Source organism: Felis catus, chromosome A1 (assembly GCF_018350175.1).
Source record: "Felis catus isolate Fca126 chromosome A1, F.catus_Fca126_mat1.0, whole genome shotgun sequence".
NCBI lineage: Eukaryota > Metazoa > Chordata > Mammalia > Carnivora > Felidae > Felis > Felis catus.
The window spans coordinates 118,552,565-118,573,492 of NC_058368.1; the positions used below are offsets into that span (position 1 = coordinate 118,552,565).

Sequence of the window (20,928 nt, forward strand, 5' to 3'; positions counted from 1 at the left end):
GGGGGACCTGTGAGCAGCCCAGGGTAGTGGGCCTCAGACCTCACTGTGCAGTAGGATCACCTGGGAAGTTGGTTAAAATCCATGTTCCCAGCCCCAGCCCAGAAATTCAGTTTCAGGAAGGTGGTTTTGTGTTGGGAATCTCCATTTTAAGGGAACACCTGATTCTGAAGCTGGTGGTCTAGGCACAACACTTTGAGCAACACTCAAAGTTCCAGATCTAGGGGCTTGAGAGCTCTGCAATGCACTGCAGCTTTGTATTCTTTTTATCTATAAGCTATTGAAGCCTTTTGCTCGAGGTGGAAGAGTAGAATCAATCTACCCACAAGCCAAGGATCAGCTCTGTGGAGCGGTGGGCTTCCAGTAAGACCCAGATGCTCATGGGTGTGGCACACTGCATAGGCTGATGGTGGGAGATGGGCACTTGGGTCTGAGAATGAGAATTTCTGAGAAGAGGAGGTAGGGCCCCGGCAGGGGCTGGTGGAGAAAGACCTTACTATATTTTCGAAGTCCCCTTTGTGTTAGGGTGGCAATGCCCAGAATGGCCTTCACAGGAAGGGAATTAGGGTTCTCATGCTCAACGAATCCACTCATGCACCCGCTTACTCACCTACCACCACTTTTGTCCACCTACCCCTCCACACACAAAACGTGCACACACATTCACACCCCACCCCTCGAATTTGCAATCCCCATGTACTTACATGCTCACATCTTTGGAACATTTTTTCCTTAGGGGATGTTGAGGGATGATGAATGAAAAGAGGCAAATGTGATATTTGAAATATGTTCAACATAAATAGGCCTAGCATATTCATTGGAACTTTGGAAATAAAGCAGTGATATAATGGGTCAGAATGAATAGACTCATGCTGTTGAGGATACGGCCAGGCCCATATGTGTGTCAATACCATAGTGTTCTGTGATCATGAACAGTACCACAGACTCACGCGGTAATGGGATGGAATCCTTGCTCATTCGACCTCTGACTGCCTTTTGGGCTTTCTCAAGCTTTAAAATGGGGATTTAAATCAGCAGTTCTTAACTTTTTGAGGGTTGCAGTCTTTTTTGATAATGGGATAGATTAAACTGTTAATACAGAAGAATATACATATGTACATGCGAAGATGGAAGCAAGGTTCATAGACACTCTGGGACCCATCTGTGGAACCTAAGAACTCATGCTTTAATGAGCTCAGAGGGCTTTTAGCCCCTTCTCCCAAGGATGTTTCCATGGTGCAAGTCTCTTGTTGTGGGGTGCTGTCTTTAAAGGGGACTCAACAAACAACATTTGGTATTATGTACAAGCTTTCTGGAGGGTTTGTGCTCACTTTGAAAGAGCAGGCAGATTTCAGTGAGCAGTGAAAAGAGGTAATGCATGTGAAGAACTTCACACCTGGCGGGTGGGGGGTGGAGGAGGGGCAGAGAGAGAGGGAGACACAGAATCCAAAGCAGGCTCCAGGTTCTCAGCTGTCAGCATAGAGCCCAACATGGGGCTTGAAGTCATGAACCACCAGATCATGACCTGAGCCGAAGTTGGATGCTTAACCGACTGAGCCACCCGGGTGCCCCTAAAGTAATCACTTTAATCATTTGTGTTGAGTAACTCTAGGGTCTTGTCTACTGTGTTTTTTTCCTTGCTCCCTGAGGGAAATGGGTTCACTGAGGGGCATTTAGAGGATGGCTTTGCTTTCTGAGACTGGAAGGTGGCTCTGAAGAGCCACATGTGTGTCTGTCTTTGTGTTGTTAATCTCACCAACCCCTCACTATGCTGTGCAGATATTTCTTGAAGATTTCACCTTCATCAAGATCTGTCTGCCTGTGGCCTTGGGCTCATATCTGTGTCCTCCTTTCTCCACAGGCCAGGAGTCATCACCATGCAGGCGTTGTCGGAAGAGGACCGGAGGCTCTGGATGGAGGCCATGGATGGCCGGGAACCTGTAAGTAACAATTGAGGGAAGTGGAACAGAAATAAAGGCCTAAGTTGTTTGCTGCTTCCGAGTGCAGGAATTTTTGTCATTGATCTCAAGCCTTGGTTTCTCAAGACCAGTGTACCAGAGGGAGTCTTTAACTTTGGACTGACATTGGTAGATGTTGATGTTGGTAGTGATAGTGATGCTGTGGCTGCAGTCCCTGAGCTTTGGCCTCTGAGGCCTTTCAGTCTGTGTGATACTCCCCTCGGCCAGGGAAGTTGTATTGTCCCTAGGTCTCTTAGAAGAGGCAGAGTCTGGCTTGCTGAGTATTGATGCCTCCATATACTAGGATGCAAACATTATCTCGAACCTATTTGAATGGGATAAATGATCATAAAAGTGTATACAGATCATTCAGTATCTTTCCTCATTGCCTTCTGGTCATGCAGTATCTTTCCTCATTGCCACAGCGGCAGCACGACATGTGTGTCATATTACGATGCTTTCCAGATGACGTCCCGTTTGTCATCTTGTTTCTCCTGCTGAGACCACAGAGGCCAGAAGAGAAGGCACTTGTGTTATATATAGCAGACACACATTCTCTACCTTGAGGGTTTTGTGGGCACAGTCGCTGCTTGTTGTCAGAGGTCTTTGAAAGCCACTTGGCAAGGTGTCATTTATCTTTGCTACTGTCGCTCCCCTTAATTGAGCCCTTGTGTGTGTGTGTGTAAGTCACAGATTTGGCATGTCACATTTCAACCCATTTATTCTTCTTAGTACCTTACTAAGTAAATAGGATCTTATTAGCACATCACACAATACTAGCATTTTACAGATGAGGAAACTGGGACTTAGGTTAAATAACTTGACTCAGTAGCTCAGACAGTAAGTGGCTGTGATAGTAGGATGTGGGCTGGGCTGCCATAACAAGGAGACTCCACGGTATAGTAGCTTAAATAACGTAGAAGCTTATTTCTTTCTCCAAGCCCAGAAATGAGTAGTCGATGCTTTGCAGCGTCATTCTGCCATATGCAACCCTTGCTCTAGTCATTACTATTCTTCATCCAGGTAATGGAGATGAAAGCATTCAGGACCCAGAAGGTGTACACATCACTTTCCTTGGCCCTAACATACTTACATTGGCCACATCTGTCTACAGAGGAGGATGGGAAATCGAGTTTGAACATAGGCAGCCAGGGCCCTAGGCAGTACCCGGAGTATTTTATCACTTGCAGGCAGAAGAAGAGAAAGAAGACTGTGGGGTGGTTGACAGTTTCCACCACAGTGGAGAGCTAGAATATGAACCTGTGTGTGGCCCTAGATAAGTTTGGTTTTTATCATTAATAGAGATGAAATGTGAAATTGCCTTCTAAGAATTCTCACTCATTTCATTTTTACAGTCCTGTCTCTGACTCTCTTGAATGATTCTGCAATTCTAGGGGAAGATAGACCCAGGAAGAAAACATCTTGTCAGGGCATACTATTCTTGGTATCTGTCTCCCCGCCCCTCCTCGAAAGCTGCAGTTCGCAATTACACTGCCTAACCAACTCCCTTTGAAGCCTCCTCTTCCTCCCTCTCCCCACCACTTGATACTTGTTCTCTGTATGGAATTGGTCTTACTAAATACTTGAGTTTTCCCATAGGTTAACATCTGGCTTCTGCAGATGGAAAGCAAGCTGTTGAAAGAAACATCTCCTTGCTCCAGAATGTACACATTAAAACAAGTTGAAACACAAAATAATTCTGTTTCTAAACATAATATAAAATTATTTCCACACGGGAACATAGAGCTTGCATTAAGGACCATACCTCTATGTACTTTTAAGTTTGCTGGAGAGAGAGAGACAGACAAATGATAATTGCATAAGTGGCAGGAATATTAGGCTTAATTTTGTCTCCCATTGCTGAGAGCCTCTAGGGAATATTCCTGGAGCTATATACCCAGTAGACAATTAGCTCCAATTTTTTTCTTAGGCATTTTTATTTATTATTGAGAGATAGAGACAGAGGCTGAGCAGGGGAGGCACAGAGCTGGAAACACAGAATCTGAAGCAGGCTCCAGGCTCTGAGCTGTCAGCATATATCCCCACGCGGGGCTCGAACCCACAAACTGCGAGTTCATGACCTGAACCAAAGTCGGACGCTTAACCGACTGAGCCACCCAGGCGCCCATTAGCAGCTCCAATTTTAATCACATCCTCCCTAATTAGTTAACTGTGTCCCCTTAGAAGTTTAGGCTTTGTTAAAGGAAGCAGAAACCTCTTTCTCTACTTGGTTTTGGAATGTTTGCTTTATTTCAGGGAGATTATAATGGCAGCACTTAACTTTTGTTTTTGTACTTATAGCTTGGTTGTTCTGTGAATGATTGATTGTGATGATTGTCAGTGTTCTTTGTGTGTGTGTGTGTGTGTGTGTGTGTGTGTGTGTGGTAGGGGTAACTTTGGCTTACGTCTTTTTTGTTCTTTTATTGTTTAATAACACTTCAGGTTGGTTGGTTGGAAAAACAGCTGAAATGAACCCTTAATTGGTTGCTTGTACACTGTTTTGGTTACAGAAATTACAGTTTGTAGTGCTCAGTGACTTTCTCATCCAGAAGAAATTCTGGGTATCTTTATGGTATTCATAGCTGTATAACAGAGGAAGAAATTAGAATTGTGATTTTGCAGTGAGCATTACAGTTTTTAATCTATGTTGCAAATTTGAATTCAAATGAAGGAAGCCCCATTTATACTTGCTTGAGAAAAAAAGCTGGATTTATTGGCTATGGAACTGAAAAATGTTGGGGTACAATAGTTCTGGCCCATCCAAATCCAGGAACTTCCCTAATATTTGGAGTTGTTTTCTTCTTTTATGTTAATGCCATTTCTAGTAGGTTCTTTCCAGATAGTATCCAGATAGTATCCAGATACTATCCAGATACTGTCCAGATACTATCAATAACAGCAGGAAACTGGCTCTGTTAATGGGGCAGATTAGAATTTAGGCTTTGGGAGCCCTATGGTCACTGTTGTAGCTACTCTTCCTTGCTGTTGTTACTCAAAAGCAGCTGTAGACAATAGGTGAATGAGCAGGTGTGGCCACATTGCAATAAAACTTTATTTACCAAAAAACAAACAGATGGAAACCTTTCAGTCATGGGTCATACTTTGTTGACCCCTAATCTATAAGTTTAGTAGAAAGAGAGCCTTATATAATAATTTCAAAGAAGTCCCATCTTTGAATTTTGTTGGACTAAATATCTGGAACAGAGGGTAGGATAGATGAATTGCCATGACCTGACTCAGCTGCTCACTGCCCTAGAATTGCACTGGTGGGGGAATGTTGACTTCTCCTGAGGGAAACATCAAAGCATTGTTATATGAGGAAAGAGGGAGAAAGGAGGTAGGCAAAAGTGGCACGGTTTGTCCCCACTCTGCTACCTGTATTCCATTGAGATTTCTATTCAAAGAGCTTGCTCTTTGATACTTGGCCAAGAGTGAAAATGACAAGTTTACTACTAATACCATACTTAATTGTGAAAGACTGAATGCTTTCTCCCTAAAAATGGGAACAAGACAAAGATGTTCACTCTTGACAGTTTTATTCAACATAGTACTAGAAATCATAGCCAGAGCAGTAGGGCAAGAAAAAAAAAAAAAAGGTGTACAGATGTGAGTATATAAATTTTTAAAAACTCAACAAGCTAGTTAGTAAGATAAAGTTTTGAAATGATTCTGCTGGATTTTCTTGACTTTCTTTTAAATCTGGGTTGATGATAAGCTATAGATTCACCATTGTAGCCACATAAGCTTTTGTTTTAATCTTTTGTGGCCACAGTTTCAGGCTTTCGAACAGACTTTCCCTATTAGGTCATGAAACCTTGATTCAAGCTGCATAAATACTGCAGCCAAGAAAAATTTGAGAGACACTAGATTTCCTTTTTCTGAGTTCTTATAACTGAAGTGACCTCTCCTTTTCTCTTTACATAATGTTCATAAGCATATTGGTTGAAACCAAGCTGATTAATTACTACCAGCCCACCATCACTGCCAACACACACACACACACACACACACACACACACACACACACACACACATTCTGAGGTATTTATTATTCTCTCTACACTATGACCCAGTGTTGACCCAGCAAGCCATTGGAACTAATAGGGTAGCTGTGATTAGTGGTGTCTGTCTGGAAGTGTTTCTGTTACCTCCTTATTTTAGAAGTATTAGTCCCCTTTCACATCCCAAGGATTCTTGAGTGAAATTAGATATTTCTCTGCTTTGAACCACTACTTGAATCTCTTTTGACAGCCAGGAGGTTAGAAGGTTGGCAGATGCTGGAATTATGTAGAATTAGATTAGGAAGATAAGAAACAGGTGGTGTAGCATGAAAGATTGTGTATGAATCCATGTATTAGTTGACAGTATGAAGTTGACACCTCTGTAGGTCAGAAATGGCTAGATACCAGCTTTTTTCATGTGGCCCAAACTCCTAGCTGTGGAGCAGAAAGAGGCCCATACCTAGTCTAGTATCATACCTGTACTTACCTCAGAGGGAACACTGCCTGAAAACGGTTAGTGGTTGATCTTGGGTAGACAATCCAAGTCTCGTAGCTTCCAGCCCTGTGCTATTTTTTTTTTACTGCAACACACACTGCTGAATTATTAGGAAGCTGTAGTTGAATAGTACCTACCCTCCCTTCTAAGTGGAGCTATTTTGTGTGGTTCCTGCAGTGGTTGAAGGGAAAAGAGGAAGAGATTAAGGAAAAACCACTCCTCTAGTGAGAGGACAAGATAGTGTGGCTTCCTTCTCACTTCATTTTAAAGAAATCTTCTATTTTAGTCCTGTGGAACCTGAACAGTGTGTGCCCTTCTCTCACCTTTTTCTACTGTGCCCAGACTCTAGCCCCCAAGTTCTTCAAGCACTCCTAGAATAAATCGTTAGTTTGCCCTGTATCTTAACACTCTGCACCTAATATCTGAAAGAGCTGTTGAGAGTATTTGAAGGAAAAAGCAAGGTTAATTAATGGTAAGATTCCACGACCAGAAGCAGAATGTTACCGTGGTTAAGAATATAGGCTCAGCCAGCCTGAGTTTAAATCCCCACTCATCACTAATAGGTCTCTAACCTTGTAAAATGACCTAGTTCCTGCGGACCTGTTTCTTGGCTAGCAAAGTGGGGATAATAATGATACCTTCGTATAAAGTTGTTTTGTAAGGATCAATATATATGTAAAATGATTAGCACAAGTCCTGAACACAGCACATGCTCATTAGAAGTTCTTACTATTGTCCTTTTGGAGAGGAGAACAGATAATAGGATAACTACATTCTCTTTCTAGCTTCCATTTCTAAATTACTTGGGTCATTTGAACACAGAGTTTATTTAAAGCCACCTTGCCTGGGCTCACCAGAGGGCAGGCAGGGACTGCTTTCACTAGGATGGAAAAAATGATTTCATGGAGCAGTCAGGCTGAACTTGAAGTCTGCAAGTAGAGGATTATAAAGTAATCTGTAGCCTCCTTTGCTGTAATGCATCCCAGGGCTGGCAGTTCATCAGCACAGCTGTATGCTAAGCTCACCTTGCAATTTCACTGGAAGTGCTTAGATTTTTCCTTTCCATGGTAAAATAAGTGGCTAAAGGAGTCTGAAGGGTTAAGAAGGTGTGGGGTGAAATTGCTAAGCTCTTGTGTAATGATGCAGTTCTCACAACTTTGAGTGGTACGTTGGTTTGGAAGACAGTTCTGCCCATTTTGTGAGAGCTTTCTTAGTAACAGTGTGAGGTGAAGAGGCTGAGGGGGAGGTCTTTGCTTTGCTGTCCATTTCTTCCACTTGTCCCCAAGCTGCTGGGAAATTGGTTTAGACCTCTATTATTTTATTTGTGTTTCTTTTTCTCTTACTGGATCAAGAATCTGGTTGCAAGCTTCATCTTTGAGGCCTGTGAGTGTTTTTATATAGGTAGAATTCATAGTGGTGCATGCTATAGCATACCAATATGTGCAAGTCTTAAAAGGAATTTATTACTATTCACTTGGTCCTTGTTCCCTTTGGTTAGATGTTCTTCAGAAGAACAATTTCTCTTAAAAAAAAAGACTGTTGAATTGAGCAACAGGAGATACAAGGCGGGAGGAAAGAGAAAAGTGAAATTATTTAATACTGGAGAGTTGATGAAACTTGCCCAAGAAATGGAATAACATGCTGATGGCACTTATTCTGTTCTTAGACATTCTTCTGTCAGCATTTAGCAAACATTTATAGATTGTCCACCAGTTAATTTGATGGACACTGACGATCCAAGATCAGGACAGGCCACGTTAATAGAATTGGTTTGCTATTGTTTCCCCATTGCTTCACACAGTGGCTGTCACAAAGTAAGCACTTGGCAAATACTTATTGAACAACTAGACTCAAAATTAAAGGTTTGAGGATACATTTTATTTTATTTTATTTTATTTTATTTTATTTTATTTTATTTTATTTTATTTTATTTTTGGGGGAGGATTTGGTTGCTTTCATTACTTGAGGTCATGTGTATAGAGTAATTGAATTCCTTGATTTTATAGTCCATTTTGATATATACCTATCTACTTTACTGGAATTTAGCTGCGTGATAATTAATCTTTCTTGTGCCCTGCATTTGTTTGACAATCAGGTAAAGCCTTTAGACCGTTTCTGAGAATAATGTATACAATAAAATATGGGGTTTAAGAAGGGAAAAATGACATAGAAATAGTTACCAAAGTATGAAAACCACTTGTAATATTAAATATATACTTCCTTATTACCACATTAAATAATAAAAGGAAGGGCAGGTTTGATAAATTGTATAAAGGATCATTCAGATTGTCTGCAATAGCAGTAGTGTTATATGGAAATAGCTGTGATTTTTATTGGTGTCAAAGTCATAACTACTGTGGTTTGTTGCCAGTGTTCATATAGAAGGAAGTGCTAAATTTCAGTTAAAGGCTAATGTAAACAAAGATTTACTTTTTTCCTCCACCATGCAAGTTCGTGGACCCCTGTGTTCTGTCGATGGACTCCATTTCTTTGCATAGTTGTTTGGAGATAGTTGTTTCCTGACTTCTAAGCCCGTGTCTCACCTTGTGATAGTAAATTGATCAGTTTGATTATTTGATTCCTATCTGTCCTTGTGCTAGATTATCATTTTCAAGAGGGCAGGAGCATTGTCAGGGTTTGTTTGTCTGTTTGTTTGTTTGTTTTTATGTCTGTGCATAGGATCTGGCTCAGAGTAGATGTTAAGTATGTACCTGTCAATCAGATGAATGAACCTAGGAAAATTAAAGTGTTGTTGGTTTTGTGTGAGTTACTTTTTTTTTTTTTTTTAAACATTTATCTATCTTTGAGAGAGAGGGAGAGACAGAGCGTGAGCACAGGAGGGGCACAGAGAGAGGAAGACACAGAATCTGAAGCAGGCTCCAGGCTCTGAGCTATCAACACAGAGCCTGACACGAAGCTGGAACTCAAAAAGCAGGAGATCATGATCTGTAGGATGCCCCTTATGTGACTTATTTTTTTTTTTAATCTTTTTTTAATGTTTATTTTTGAGAGAGAGTGACAGAACATGAGCCGGGGAGGGACAGAGAGAGAGGGAGACACAGAATCCGAAGCAGGCTCCAGGCTCTGAACTGTCAACACAGAGCTCGACGAGGGGCTCGAATTCACGAACAGTGAGATCATGACCTGAGCTGAAGTCGGATGCTCAATTGACTGAGCCACCCAGGCGCCCCCTGTGACTTAATCTTAATCGAGGCTGTTTCCTGGCAATTCCCCACCTACATTTAGGGATCTTCACATATCTTCTCTTTAATATTCTCAGTTTGTCCCCTTTTTTTAAATCTAAATATAAACTTGGACTCCCTTTCAATTGCCTTCAGCATTTTCTACAAGCCTCAGATCTTAGCCTGTTGACCTCACCTCCATACTCCTACCTTTCTAGGCTTGAGCTCAGCTTATCTTAATTTTTTTAAACAATTTTTTTATGTTTATTTATGTTTGAGAGACAGAGGGGATGGAAGAGAGAGGGGGACAGAGGATCTGAAGTGGTTTCTCTGTGCCGACAGCAGAGACCCCAATGCGGGGCTCAAAACAAACAGAGATCATGACCCAAGCTGAAGTTGGACCCTTAATCGACTGAGCCACCCAGGTGCCCCTCTTAATTTTGATTACATGCCCTCCTTTAATCTTCTGTTAGCATTTTTTACTTTATTATTTTAGTTTAACCTTTGGAGAGTAGGATTGATTGTGAAGGGGACTTCTGAATTGTTTGAATTTTTCAGAGTCAACATGTGTTAATTTTGTTTTAAACAAAAATCGTAATGGAGGGGTTCCTTTAACTCAGGTTTATTCTTTCAGATGGTGCTCTGTGTTTCTCATGGGCATTAGTTACACTTGTATCCTCGTACTTGATTGTGGATCCTCATCCCTACCAGTAGTGGAAGGCATAGTCCCTGTCTCTAATTAAATGTGTAGCATGTATTCCTCCAGATCTTTCTGTGTATATTCCTATATATGTCCATCTAGGAATAAATTCTTCTGTTTTGTAGAACTTTCGAAATACTATAGCTTTCTGTAGATTATTAAGCCTTCAGTCTTTGACATTTAGTTGTTCTCAGCTTTTCATCACATCATTGTAATGCGCACAATGATAGAATGAAAGTCTTTGTACATATTTCACTGTTGACCTATTTGAGCATTTTTCTAGGATACATATCGGGTGGGATGTTGAATGGTATGCACATTTAATATTTTAATAGAAATTAACAAATTACTCTCTCCACAAAAAAATACCAAACTATATGGCTTCCAGTCAGTTATGAAGGTGCCCATTTTGTCCAAACCTTTGCTAATAAGGCATATCATACGTGTGCGTGTTTGTATACATGTGTCTGAATCTGATGGTGGAAAATTGTATGTTGTTTTCATTGGCATTTCTTAAATTACTAATGAGATTATTGAAAATCTTTTTTCATGTTCCCCAGGCATTCATATTTCACCTTTTTATGCAGCAAGGTAAATGAGGTACATAGAACAGTGTATGGCATGTGATTCATGCTATAATCCCCATCATTTTTTCACTTCTGCTTTCTAAAGCCCAATGTAGAAACCTGACTTTTTTTTTCTAGTTTTTTTTTTCTAGTTTTTTTTTTTTTTAAATGACTTTTTCACTGCATCCTTTATGGCATCTCTTACTTTCTAGTAAGCCACATCTGCTGCTGAGTTTAGGAGACTGAACACCAAAGAGTGCTTGCTCCTTATGTCTCACCTGGGCTGCTGTCCTCCCAGTTCATCAGGCCCCATGAACTGAGTGGAAACCAGAAGATACTCTGTACTGGTACACTCTTGCTTTGTTGTGCGATAGGGAGAGAGGAAGAAACAGACAATCTTAAGCAGGCTTCCCGCTCCATGAAGAGCCCGTTGTGCAGCTCAATCCTATGACCCCAGGGCACGACCTGAGCCAAAATTGGGAGTGTGATGCTCAACTGACTGAGCCACCCAGGTGCCCCCCAGTGTGGTTAATTATACACAATTTTATATTTTTTGGAAATAGGTATTTATATTTTTGTGGCCGAGATTAACTACTGCCCTGTCCCTGAAGAGGCTGGCATAGGGAAGTCTGTAACTCTCAAGGTTTCTGTCACTGCTTAGTTGGTCATTTGAGTCAGGATTAAGGCCGAAGTAAGAGTTACCTGTTTTGTTTCTCCCATCTGGAAGATAACATTTTTGCAAGTCAAGAATTTATCGGAGGCGTGTGTGTGTGTGTATGTATTAATTCATTTTTTTAACTTTTCATTTTAAAATCACTTCAGACTTACAAAAAATGTCACAAAAATAGTACAAAGAGTTCCACAATACCCTCTATCCAGATACTCCAAATATTAACATCTTACATAACCATAGTTTACTGGACAAACCAGGAAATTAACTTTGATACAATATTTTGATATAATCTATTTTATAGGTCTCCTATTTCACCAGGTGTTCTGGTAATTAATAAATTAATAAACCAGTATGTATTTATAGTTATCTATCTATCTGGGATTTCATCCCGATCACACAGTGCATTTAGTTGTCACATCTCCTTAGTTTCATTCCCTGCATCACTTCAGCAGTTTGACTTTTTAAAGGCACCTTACCATCAGCAGATGTCATGATAGTTGAAATAGCCCATCAGCACAGCGTCCTGTCTCTGTTCCCATCTTGGGGTGCATTTGGGGCTGTTACCAATTTTGTCCCTCCATCTAGGTAATAATTCATACTTTTCCACAGTCAGGCCACTTCATGTTTCTATCTGCTTCTGAAGGCACTCTGATAGGCATTCAGCCTCCTGTTTGTAGGTTTTCTTAAAATATGTCTGTTTCTTTTGAACTTTGTCTTTTGTCCTAACTACTCAGTTCATCATATATTCTTCCTCCTGCAATCTGTGTTTATTATCTGTGATGCAGTTGTTGGCTTATAGACATTTGAGGCTGTGATATCTTAATAGACATTCCATAGTGTGACCTCCCACCTTGACCAAGCAGCGGCAATTACTGTTGGCCTTCTCTCAGATGCTATGGCCGTGATTCTTGGGAGTGGAGATTATGGTTGGATTAGCTTCAATTTGCTTTCCTCCCGCGGGAAAGGCAGTCAATAAGAGAAAGATCTTTTTAGAGTGACTTTGTTCAATTTGAAGAATGATTGAACTGGCTCTTAGGTCCATTTTTGCAGCTTTCTCTTACATCATAAAAGCCTGAAAGTGGTCATATTTGTTAGTGATCAAATCAAGGATGGCATTTAAAAAAATATTGACAGAAGGATCTGGAGGCATTTTGAATATTAGGAAGTCTGTGAATTAGGTTGCTTGCTTTGTGGTGAGGTGTGGGACAAGATAAGCATTTTTAAAAAAAATACCTTTGGGTTTGCTGCATCGGGCTCCAGTGTGGTCAAGTCAGGAGGACTCAGGATATCAGTGTGAGCTGTGTTCTTGTTAGGTGTGTTTCCAAAACTCCTGCCCCGTGACCCTACAAGAAAACACCAGAGCAAGTATAAACACATCCTAAAAGCAAAGCCATTTTCGAGTATGGTTTTAAAAATCTCCCTTTCTGGTCATCAGAAAAATAGTGCAGACGTGTGGTCTAGTGGTTACAGCCAAATGCTAAGCAGAAGTAGCATGGCCCTGGCTGGCTCCCCACCCAGATGCCATTGCTCTTTCATGCTGTGAGGTCTTGACCCATTGCCCAGAAAAGCAAGCCCTCTCCCCAATCTTCACTTCTTTTTTTCTTTCCTTTCCCTTTTCTTTCTTTCTTTTTCTTTCTTTCTTTCGTTCTTTCGTTCTTTCATTCTTTCGTTCTTTCGTTCTTTCGTTCTCTTTCTTTCTTTCTTTCTTTCTTTTTCTTTCTTTCTCTGTCTTTCTCTTTCTCTTTCTTTCTCTCTCTCTCTCTCTCTCTCTCTCTCTCTCTTTCTTTCTCTTTCTTTCTTTTTCCCTCCCTCCCTTCCTTCCTTCCTTCCTTCCTTCCTTCCTTCCTTCCTTTCTTTCTTTCTTTCTTTCTTTCTTTCTTTCTTTCTTTCTTTCTTTCTTTCTTTCAGCAAAAAACAGTAGAGGGTGAAGGGAACCAGAAAATGAGTTAAGATTCCTCAGGTTAGAACTATGGGCCCTCTTCTTTAAATTTTAAGTTAGTTTATTTTGAGAGAGACTGCGTACAAGTAGGGGAGGGACAGAGAGAGAGGGAGAGAATTGCAAACAGGCTCTGTGCTGTCAGCGCAGAGCCCAGTGTGGAGCTTGATGTCACGAACCTTGAGTTCGTGACCTGAGTCAAGATCAAGAGTTGGATGCCCAACTGACTGAGCCCCAGCTCAGGTGCCCCAATATATGCCCTCTTATCATTAATCATTGGTAATTAGTTTTGTTGATTCCCTACATCTAAAAAGAGCTTTATTTCATCCTGACTAATGGATATGGATTTTTTGTTTTTGTTTTACTTTTAGGGGAAGAGGTACCTAGTGTTGAAGTAAATTGGAACATCTTTTACTGTCTCTGTTGGAACTACTTTACAGAAATGAATGCTGTATTTATCTTGTTAGTGTTGGCTAGGCCAGACTTCTGGGTGGATAATAATACCTTGCTTTGGCACTTTCCCCTAGTTCTTACCTCTGTGTGTTGTCATCCCAGGGTGATGTTGACTTAGTAAGAGCAGGTCTTGATATTGTCCTGTCTGCCTTGATGCCTGGCAGAGTGCTGTGAAACACAACAAGCACTCATTACTTGTTGAATTAACTTGGAGGCAATGTATTGAGGGGGGTTCTGCTAGGTAATGGACAGTCAGATTTTTCTGCTGGATATCTTGGGTTCTGATCATTATTGGGCTATTCTGAATAGAAATCTCTGAGGACAAGGATCTTGAATTTGTTGTTCTTCCCTACATCCCCAGGACCTAGAATAGCCCTAGGCCAGTATCATTTGGCATATTGGTTGAGACTCCATATTTAGTAAATACCTTTTTGTATGAATAAATGGAAAAAAAAGAGTACCCAGGGGTGTGTCATTTTGGAGCAACAGGCTTTTGAACTTCCCACACTTATATCTATGCTGCTCAGGATTCCTCTCTGTTTCTTAATAGTTGTTATTATGGCAGAAACCAGTGTGCCACAACAGAGAATGTCTCAGATTAGTAGGGTTTTTGCAGACCAAGGATTTGGAATTGATAGACGTTAGTAATCTTTCAACTGTTGTATACTGTCTGTAGTACCAACAATAAAGTTAGGATGTATGTATATATAATAATATACATATAACATATAATAATGTATATACATGTACTTAGGTGTGTATATTACATGTGCTCACATATATTTTAACTTGTTGTCTGCTGGTTTCCTTGAATTTATGATAAATACATAAAGGTGTTCAGAGCTGTATTTCCTGTGGGTCAGGTCACCATGCTGTGAAAGAAACTGTGGCCACCAGCATCATGTGGCCATGCTGAAGAAACTCAAGAGTTGATAGGTCAGAGCTGGTCTTAATTGGCCTTCCATTTCCTGAAATGATTCCTTTAATTTAGGCCATTATTTAGAATTCTAAAAAAAGAATACGTTAAGAAAAAGTATGTGTGTATACATGCATACACACACAGACACAGATTTCTGCGATGATGAGGTACAACAAAGGAATTGGCAGTAGGCATTCATTACATTTTTCAAATGGGTTTCACTGTGTGTGTGTGTGTGTGTGTGTACACTCCAGTTGTAGTGAAAGGGTAAAGGCATGGGCTTTGGAGTCCCCCAGCCTGAATTTGAATCCTGACTCTGATGTGGAACCTTGAGCAGTTAATTTAACTTCACTGAGCCTCAGTTTACCCATGTGTAAAATGGAGACAGTAATAATCTTCATGAGACTCCGCGGGATACCACATTCTTAGACAGCAGTTCTATAATGATTAGCTGTCCAATTGACAGTTGTAGAGAGTTTTAGATTTATATATGGCTGGATATATATTACATCATTGTCTAGGGAGTTGCAAGATTTATTCTGACTCTATGCTAACTGCTTTTTGGGCTAGTTATAGTCAGTGGAACCATAATGATTCAGAAAACCCCCAGTATGCTCTATTTCATTATTTTTTGGGGCACAGATTAGAAGAGGATATAAAGGAAGAAAGCAAAAATATGAATACTTAAAAAAATAACATAGGGCTAAAACTTGGAGGAAAATGTGATTCTGAAATTTTCAGGCCAGTTTTGCTAACTCTGTGTCAATATGGTAACAATACATTAAGCAAGCATAGTAATGTCCTACTGAGGTTTGTAGTTTAACTTTCAGAGAGAGTTGAAGTAGCTTTGCTGATGGAATTGTGGAGGCTACTTGGGGTGTCCTCCTGTCCAGTCTTTGTTGCAGAGGGTTCAGAGGCCAAGTGATTAGTATGTTCCTTCCTATGAACAGGTGCTGGACCAGAGCTGGATCCCTGTCACTGGTTCCATGAAGCCTTCATTTTGCCACTATCGTCTCTTGAGTGCTAAAATCTAGTAATGAGTATTGCGCTTCTGCTGTTCTGTGGTTATGACTGGAATTCATTTGTGGAGGTTAAGATCAATTTTACCTGGGATGTGAGCTATTTCTTGGATTGGTGTGTCAGTCAGCATTCTTAGTGGGGTCAAGACTGTTGAGTAAATTGCTCTAAACTCCAGCTGCCATGTGGTTGATTTGTCTGTGAAGTCATCACAATCAAAGGAAGATGGGTACAAGCAGAAGAGCTAGAGACGCAGAGAGCAAGTTTGAGGGCAAGGAGGGAGGGAAGTAGCTGGAACTTGAATAAGTTAAAGTGCTTTGGTTAACAAGGACTTCTCACTCTGGGATCCCAGGGTGGACTTGGGGAGGGGTGTAGTGGTAATGTCTGTGAGCCCTCTGCTGTGGCGTGTAAGGTGTTTGGATATGGGTACGCTAAGGAGAAAAGCCTGTAGCGTTTCTTGGTTTGTCAAAGGGCACTGTGGTATACTGCCACCTGGTTGTTTCATCAGAATAAATATTTGGGAGTAGTGCAGTAATGAAGTAATAAGTCGTGAAGTGAAGTAATGACATACTCTTTCTTCTGAGCTCACTTGTGAGTTGAAGAGGACTTGGAAGCGTTCTTTGCCAAGTGCATTTGCCTGCCGGCTGCCTGCATTTTGAGCTTGCTCAGAGATAATATGCAATCTCATTTCTTTCACAGATGAGTTACACAGAGGACAAGCTTTGAAGAGTGAGTGAGTGTATATATGAGAGAGAGAGAGAGAAGTGAAGCGAGGGACTGAGGAGTGACATGCACAGGGAGAGAGGACACACATGGGCATTTGGAGGTTGTGGTCAGCCTCACCATTGGGTTTCCATGTTGGATTGATACTGGTGAGATTTTATCCCATTTAGACTACTGCTTAGCTTTCCTTGTTTTGACTCCCATAATTAACAATTAAACTGAGACTAGTGGTGTGATTTTTTTTTTTTTAAACACTTTTTTGGGATAGCTTTAAAAATTTTGCTTGCAAGTAAAGTAGAATCATCATTGCTTTTTTCTTTTTCCTGGACAGCTCCATTCCTTTAAGTTTCTTTTTTTTAATTTTTTCTTTTTTTTTTTGAACGTTTATTTATTTTTGGGACAGAGAGAGACAGAGCATGAATGGGGGAGGGGCAGAGAGAGAGGGAGACACAGAATCGGAAACAGGCTCCAGGCTCTGAGCCATCAGCCCAGAGCCTGACGCGAGGCTCGAACTCACGGACCTTGAGATCGTGACCTGGCTGAAGTCGGACGCTTAACCGACTGCGCCACCCAGGCGCCCCATGTAGTTTAAGTAATTTTTAAGCTGTTTCCAATATATTGATAAATGAGTCTTCGGTAATAAGCATGCCATCTCTGGTCCTCTGTGTGGTTCCACACAAGGGTCCCAGCCCTTGTGTGCATCACTTGTAGTAGCAGAGGGAGGACCAGATTGGAGTTTGGCTGGCATCTCATCTAATCAGCCAACTGTGGACTTTGGGCAGGTTAGCCAGCTTTCAGGGCTTAATTGCCTATCTGAAAATGACAGGAGCTTGTCAAAGTGGTAGATGTGTCAGTCTTGAAGATCTTACCAGTTTTAAGGTGATGTGAATCCAAATCTTCTAAACAACCACTCAAGGTCTGAACAATTAGAGTAGCTGAGGGTACTGACTCAGGGAGTCCCCACAGTGCTCTGGCTGTTGATTCACGAAGTTATCGAACATCAGCAGGTGGAGGTGAACACAACATCAGGAATACCTGAGTTGGTATGGCAGATGGGTTAGTTTCCTAGGGCTGCTCAAACAAATTACCACAGACTTGGTGGCTTATGGAAATACACACTTATTGTCTCACAATTCTGAAGGCCAAAAATCCTAAGTCAAGGTGCCACCAGGGACACACTGCCTCCCAATTCTCCAGGGGAGGGTCCTTTTTTGCCTCTTTGAGGCCTCTGGTGGCTCCAGGCATTCCTTGGCTTGTGGCTGCATCATTCCACTTTTTCTGCCTCTGTTTTCATGTGGCCTTTCTTTTCTTCTCCACGTCTTCTTTTCTGTCTCTTGTAGGGGCACTTGTAATTGGATTTAGGGACAACCTGATAACCCAAGGCGATCTTTCTTAATTACATCTGCAAAGAACATCTTTTCTGAATAAGGTCAAATTTAAAGGTTAGGCCATGGGCCGCCATCCAGTTCACCAAAGCAGCTTAATTTCCTTTCTTGGTGTCTGCATTTTTAGATGTGGCATATGTCATCTTTGATGTCAGCAGTTGGTTGTGAGACAGGCCTCTGACTGGGGAGATTTCTCTTGTGGGTGTGTTTCTGTTTTGTGTCTTTTTCTGCCATCTAAGTCAGATGTACTCAAACCTGTTTTAGTGTTGCCTGTAGATGGCTGCTCTTCACAAATTTTAGCCTCTGGAATTCAGTTCCAGTGAACATTTATTGAGTACAAACTGTGTACCACCCACTATTTGGTGGTCAGTGTTAGCAAGTGAACAGATGGCACATCTGCCCATGTAACATAGTTCCTTTTTCCCTTCTCTTGTGGTACCTTTCTCCAGTTCCGTTGGAGTGGTTAGTTCTTTTTAGCTGAACATCTCTTTGGTTTTTATCACCTCCATGCAAGACACTCCACAGAGGCTTTCTGTGTGCACATGTCTACAGCAAACGTGTATGGATGTGATGTTTCGTAGCTTCAGTCTCACTCCTCATAGGTGTGGAGCTTTCAACAATCTGTTTCAAGCACCTGCTTGTTTCACTACCTTCTCTGATTGGCTGGCTCTTCAACTCCTGACCCTGGGCAACACTGTCTATGTCATGCTAGTTCAGTATTTCAGGACTTGACAAAATTAAGTCAGCCGGTCCTATATGGATAAGACCGTTGCTTTATTTTTATTGTTCTGGTGAGGATTTACAGAGTACCAGGTAAGGAGAGACATACCAGAAGACAATGACTCTCCCTTGTACCTCAAGAGACAGAGCAACTACGTATTATCTCTGCCCCGAAGGTCAGCTTCAGCTGTCCACCTAGGATGGGGCCACAGAATGGTGTCATTTTGCTACAAAAGATGACTTCCTGCAGAACTTTGGTGGGCACAGTGCTCTTGGGGTGGGGCACACCAACACTAGAATTGCTTTTTGGAGACCTGGTCCCTCACGGTACCTGCTCATATCTGTTGACTTCTTTGGACCCCTGAGGGGCATGTTTCTCCTATTTGGTTACACATGGTGCAAGGCGGGCAAGTGTGATCTCTAAGCAAAAGGTTTGTGTTCTGTTTTGTTTTTTGTCTGTTTTACAAGGGATCTGCAAACATTACGTGTCGTAATCCTAAAGCTAATCTCTGGGAAAGGGCGTCCAGACTTTGTGCGATGTTACTAAAGACTGTTAGGCAGTAGTCAAGTTGTGTTAATATCACTCTTCCTATAAAATAGAATGTTTGTCCCCATAAAATGGGATTTTTTTTTGAGCACTTTTTAGAGTATTCACCCACTTTAGAGCCCAAACAAGGTTATGCTTTCTTTCTCTGCCCCTGTGGTAAGAGTCTTGGCTGAACCCATATCTACCCCCTGGTTTCTGGTAGAGTCCATTGTGATTGTAATTGAAAATTGCCAGCATTACCTCTCCTCTGTGTTGTAAGTATATTTTTGTACGAGTTGACGAATTACTCTCCTCACTCACTCCAGCCCTTCTGGAGGCATTAATTTGGTCCTGTTTTCTTTCCAGCTCTCTGTTTTCTTTCTCTCTAAAAACACTCAGTTTCCTTGTTAGTCCAGATTACCTGCTTCCCATCGGGATCGCTGTACATCCCCTCCTGGGAATTTGCCAGGTCTTCCTGCCTAGATCAGTGACTCACAAGTAGCCTAGAACCTGGTACATAGTCCTCTCAGGACACATGGAATAAGTGCATGAAACTTGACCAGTGGCCAGTGGTGAGAGAACATCAACTTAAATGTGTTTCTGGTGTTTTGGTGCCCACCCTGTGTCTTCATGGGACATGGGAGTTTCTTTCTTAGGGTTTTTGTTTATTCAGAAACCTGCAGTTTGCCTGTTTACTAACACATTTGATGGAGGGCTAATTCCAGCATTGCTTAAATGCCATCAATTCAAAGACCTGCTATCAATTTAATAATCACTTTTGGGGAGTAAGAAGGAAACATTTTATTAAATATAAACAAGGATTATAAGGTTCATTTCAATTTTTGGAAAAAAAAGTTTTAGAATCAAGGTGTATTCAAACTCCTAGTGATGTTCTGTGATTAGCCTGGAGAAAAACTATGTAGACAAGACTTTTGTGGGAGGAGGGACTTTGGAGACTCCTTTAAAAATCTAGTGAATATTATGGACTATCTAAAGACAAAAAAAACAAAAAAAATGAATGTATCCAGGAAAGAAATTTTGGCGTAACGTTTATGAGGGTTTATAGATCCTTTGAATCCACCCAGTTGCAAATCTCTGGCATCAAGAATTCCAAAATAGCATGTCCTTGTTTGACCCTGTTGGGAATGCTCTCCCAGGAATGACCAAAGAAGACATCTTGGAATGTTTTATATCAGGAACCTTGTTTAGGTTATTAACACTGAAAGACTCTGTAGGCCTATAATAGGGAAAATGGAAGTCAATAATGACCAGTTCCAGATGTTAGACTCACTGTAGCCAGTCTCAGTCTCATGGTCCAGGACATGTCTCATGCTGTCCCCATGCAACATGTAGCACCCTCGGAGTGAATCCTTGCAAAGCTTGATGCTTGCTTGGCTTTGCTCACTCCAAATGCCAGAATCTTGGCTGCAGCAATGTGTGGAGTCCAGCCAGCCCAGTTATTTCTTTAGAGCAATCTCTGGAGGGCTTCTTTTATTTCGGACTTTTGAAGACAACAGAGGATTAGTTGAGAATGCTTAGACCCACATTTTATAATGAAGCTGCACATGGTTTTAAGCATAATTTTGACAATAGAGTCTCTTGTTTATCTGTTTTCATTATCTCAGTCCCTGAAGTTAGGAGTTTATTACCTAGGGAAGCAGAAGTTGTGATTAATT

At 41.2% G+C, this 20,928-nt stretch overlaps 1 protein-coding gene across 7 annotated transcripts in view; it reads left to right on the plus strand.

The window, feature by feature from the left end:
- Positions 1–20,928, plus strand: part of ARHGAP26 (Rho GTPase activating protein 26) — a 427,680-nt gene that overhangs the window by 162,156 nt on the left and 244,596 nt on the right. For all 7 annotated transcript variants that reach the window (XM_011282717.4, XM_019833787.3, XM_011282723.4 and 4 more), the window contains exon 11: positions 1,859–1,937. In XM_011282717.4, the coding sequence (XP_011281019.1) occupies positions 1,859–1,937 (79 nt within the window). The remainder of the gene's footprint in view (positions 1–1,858; positions 1,938–20,928) is intronic.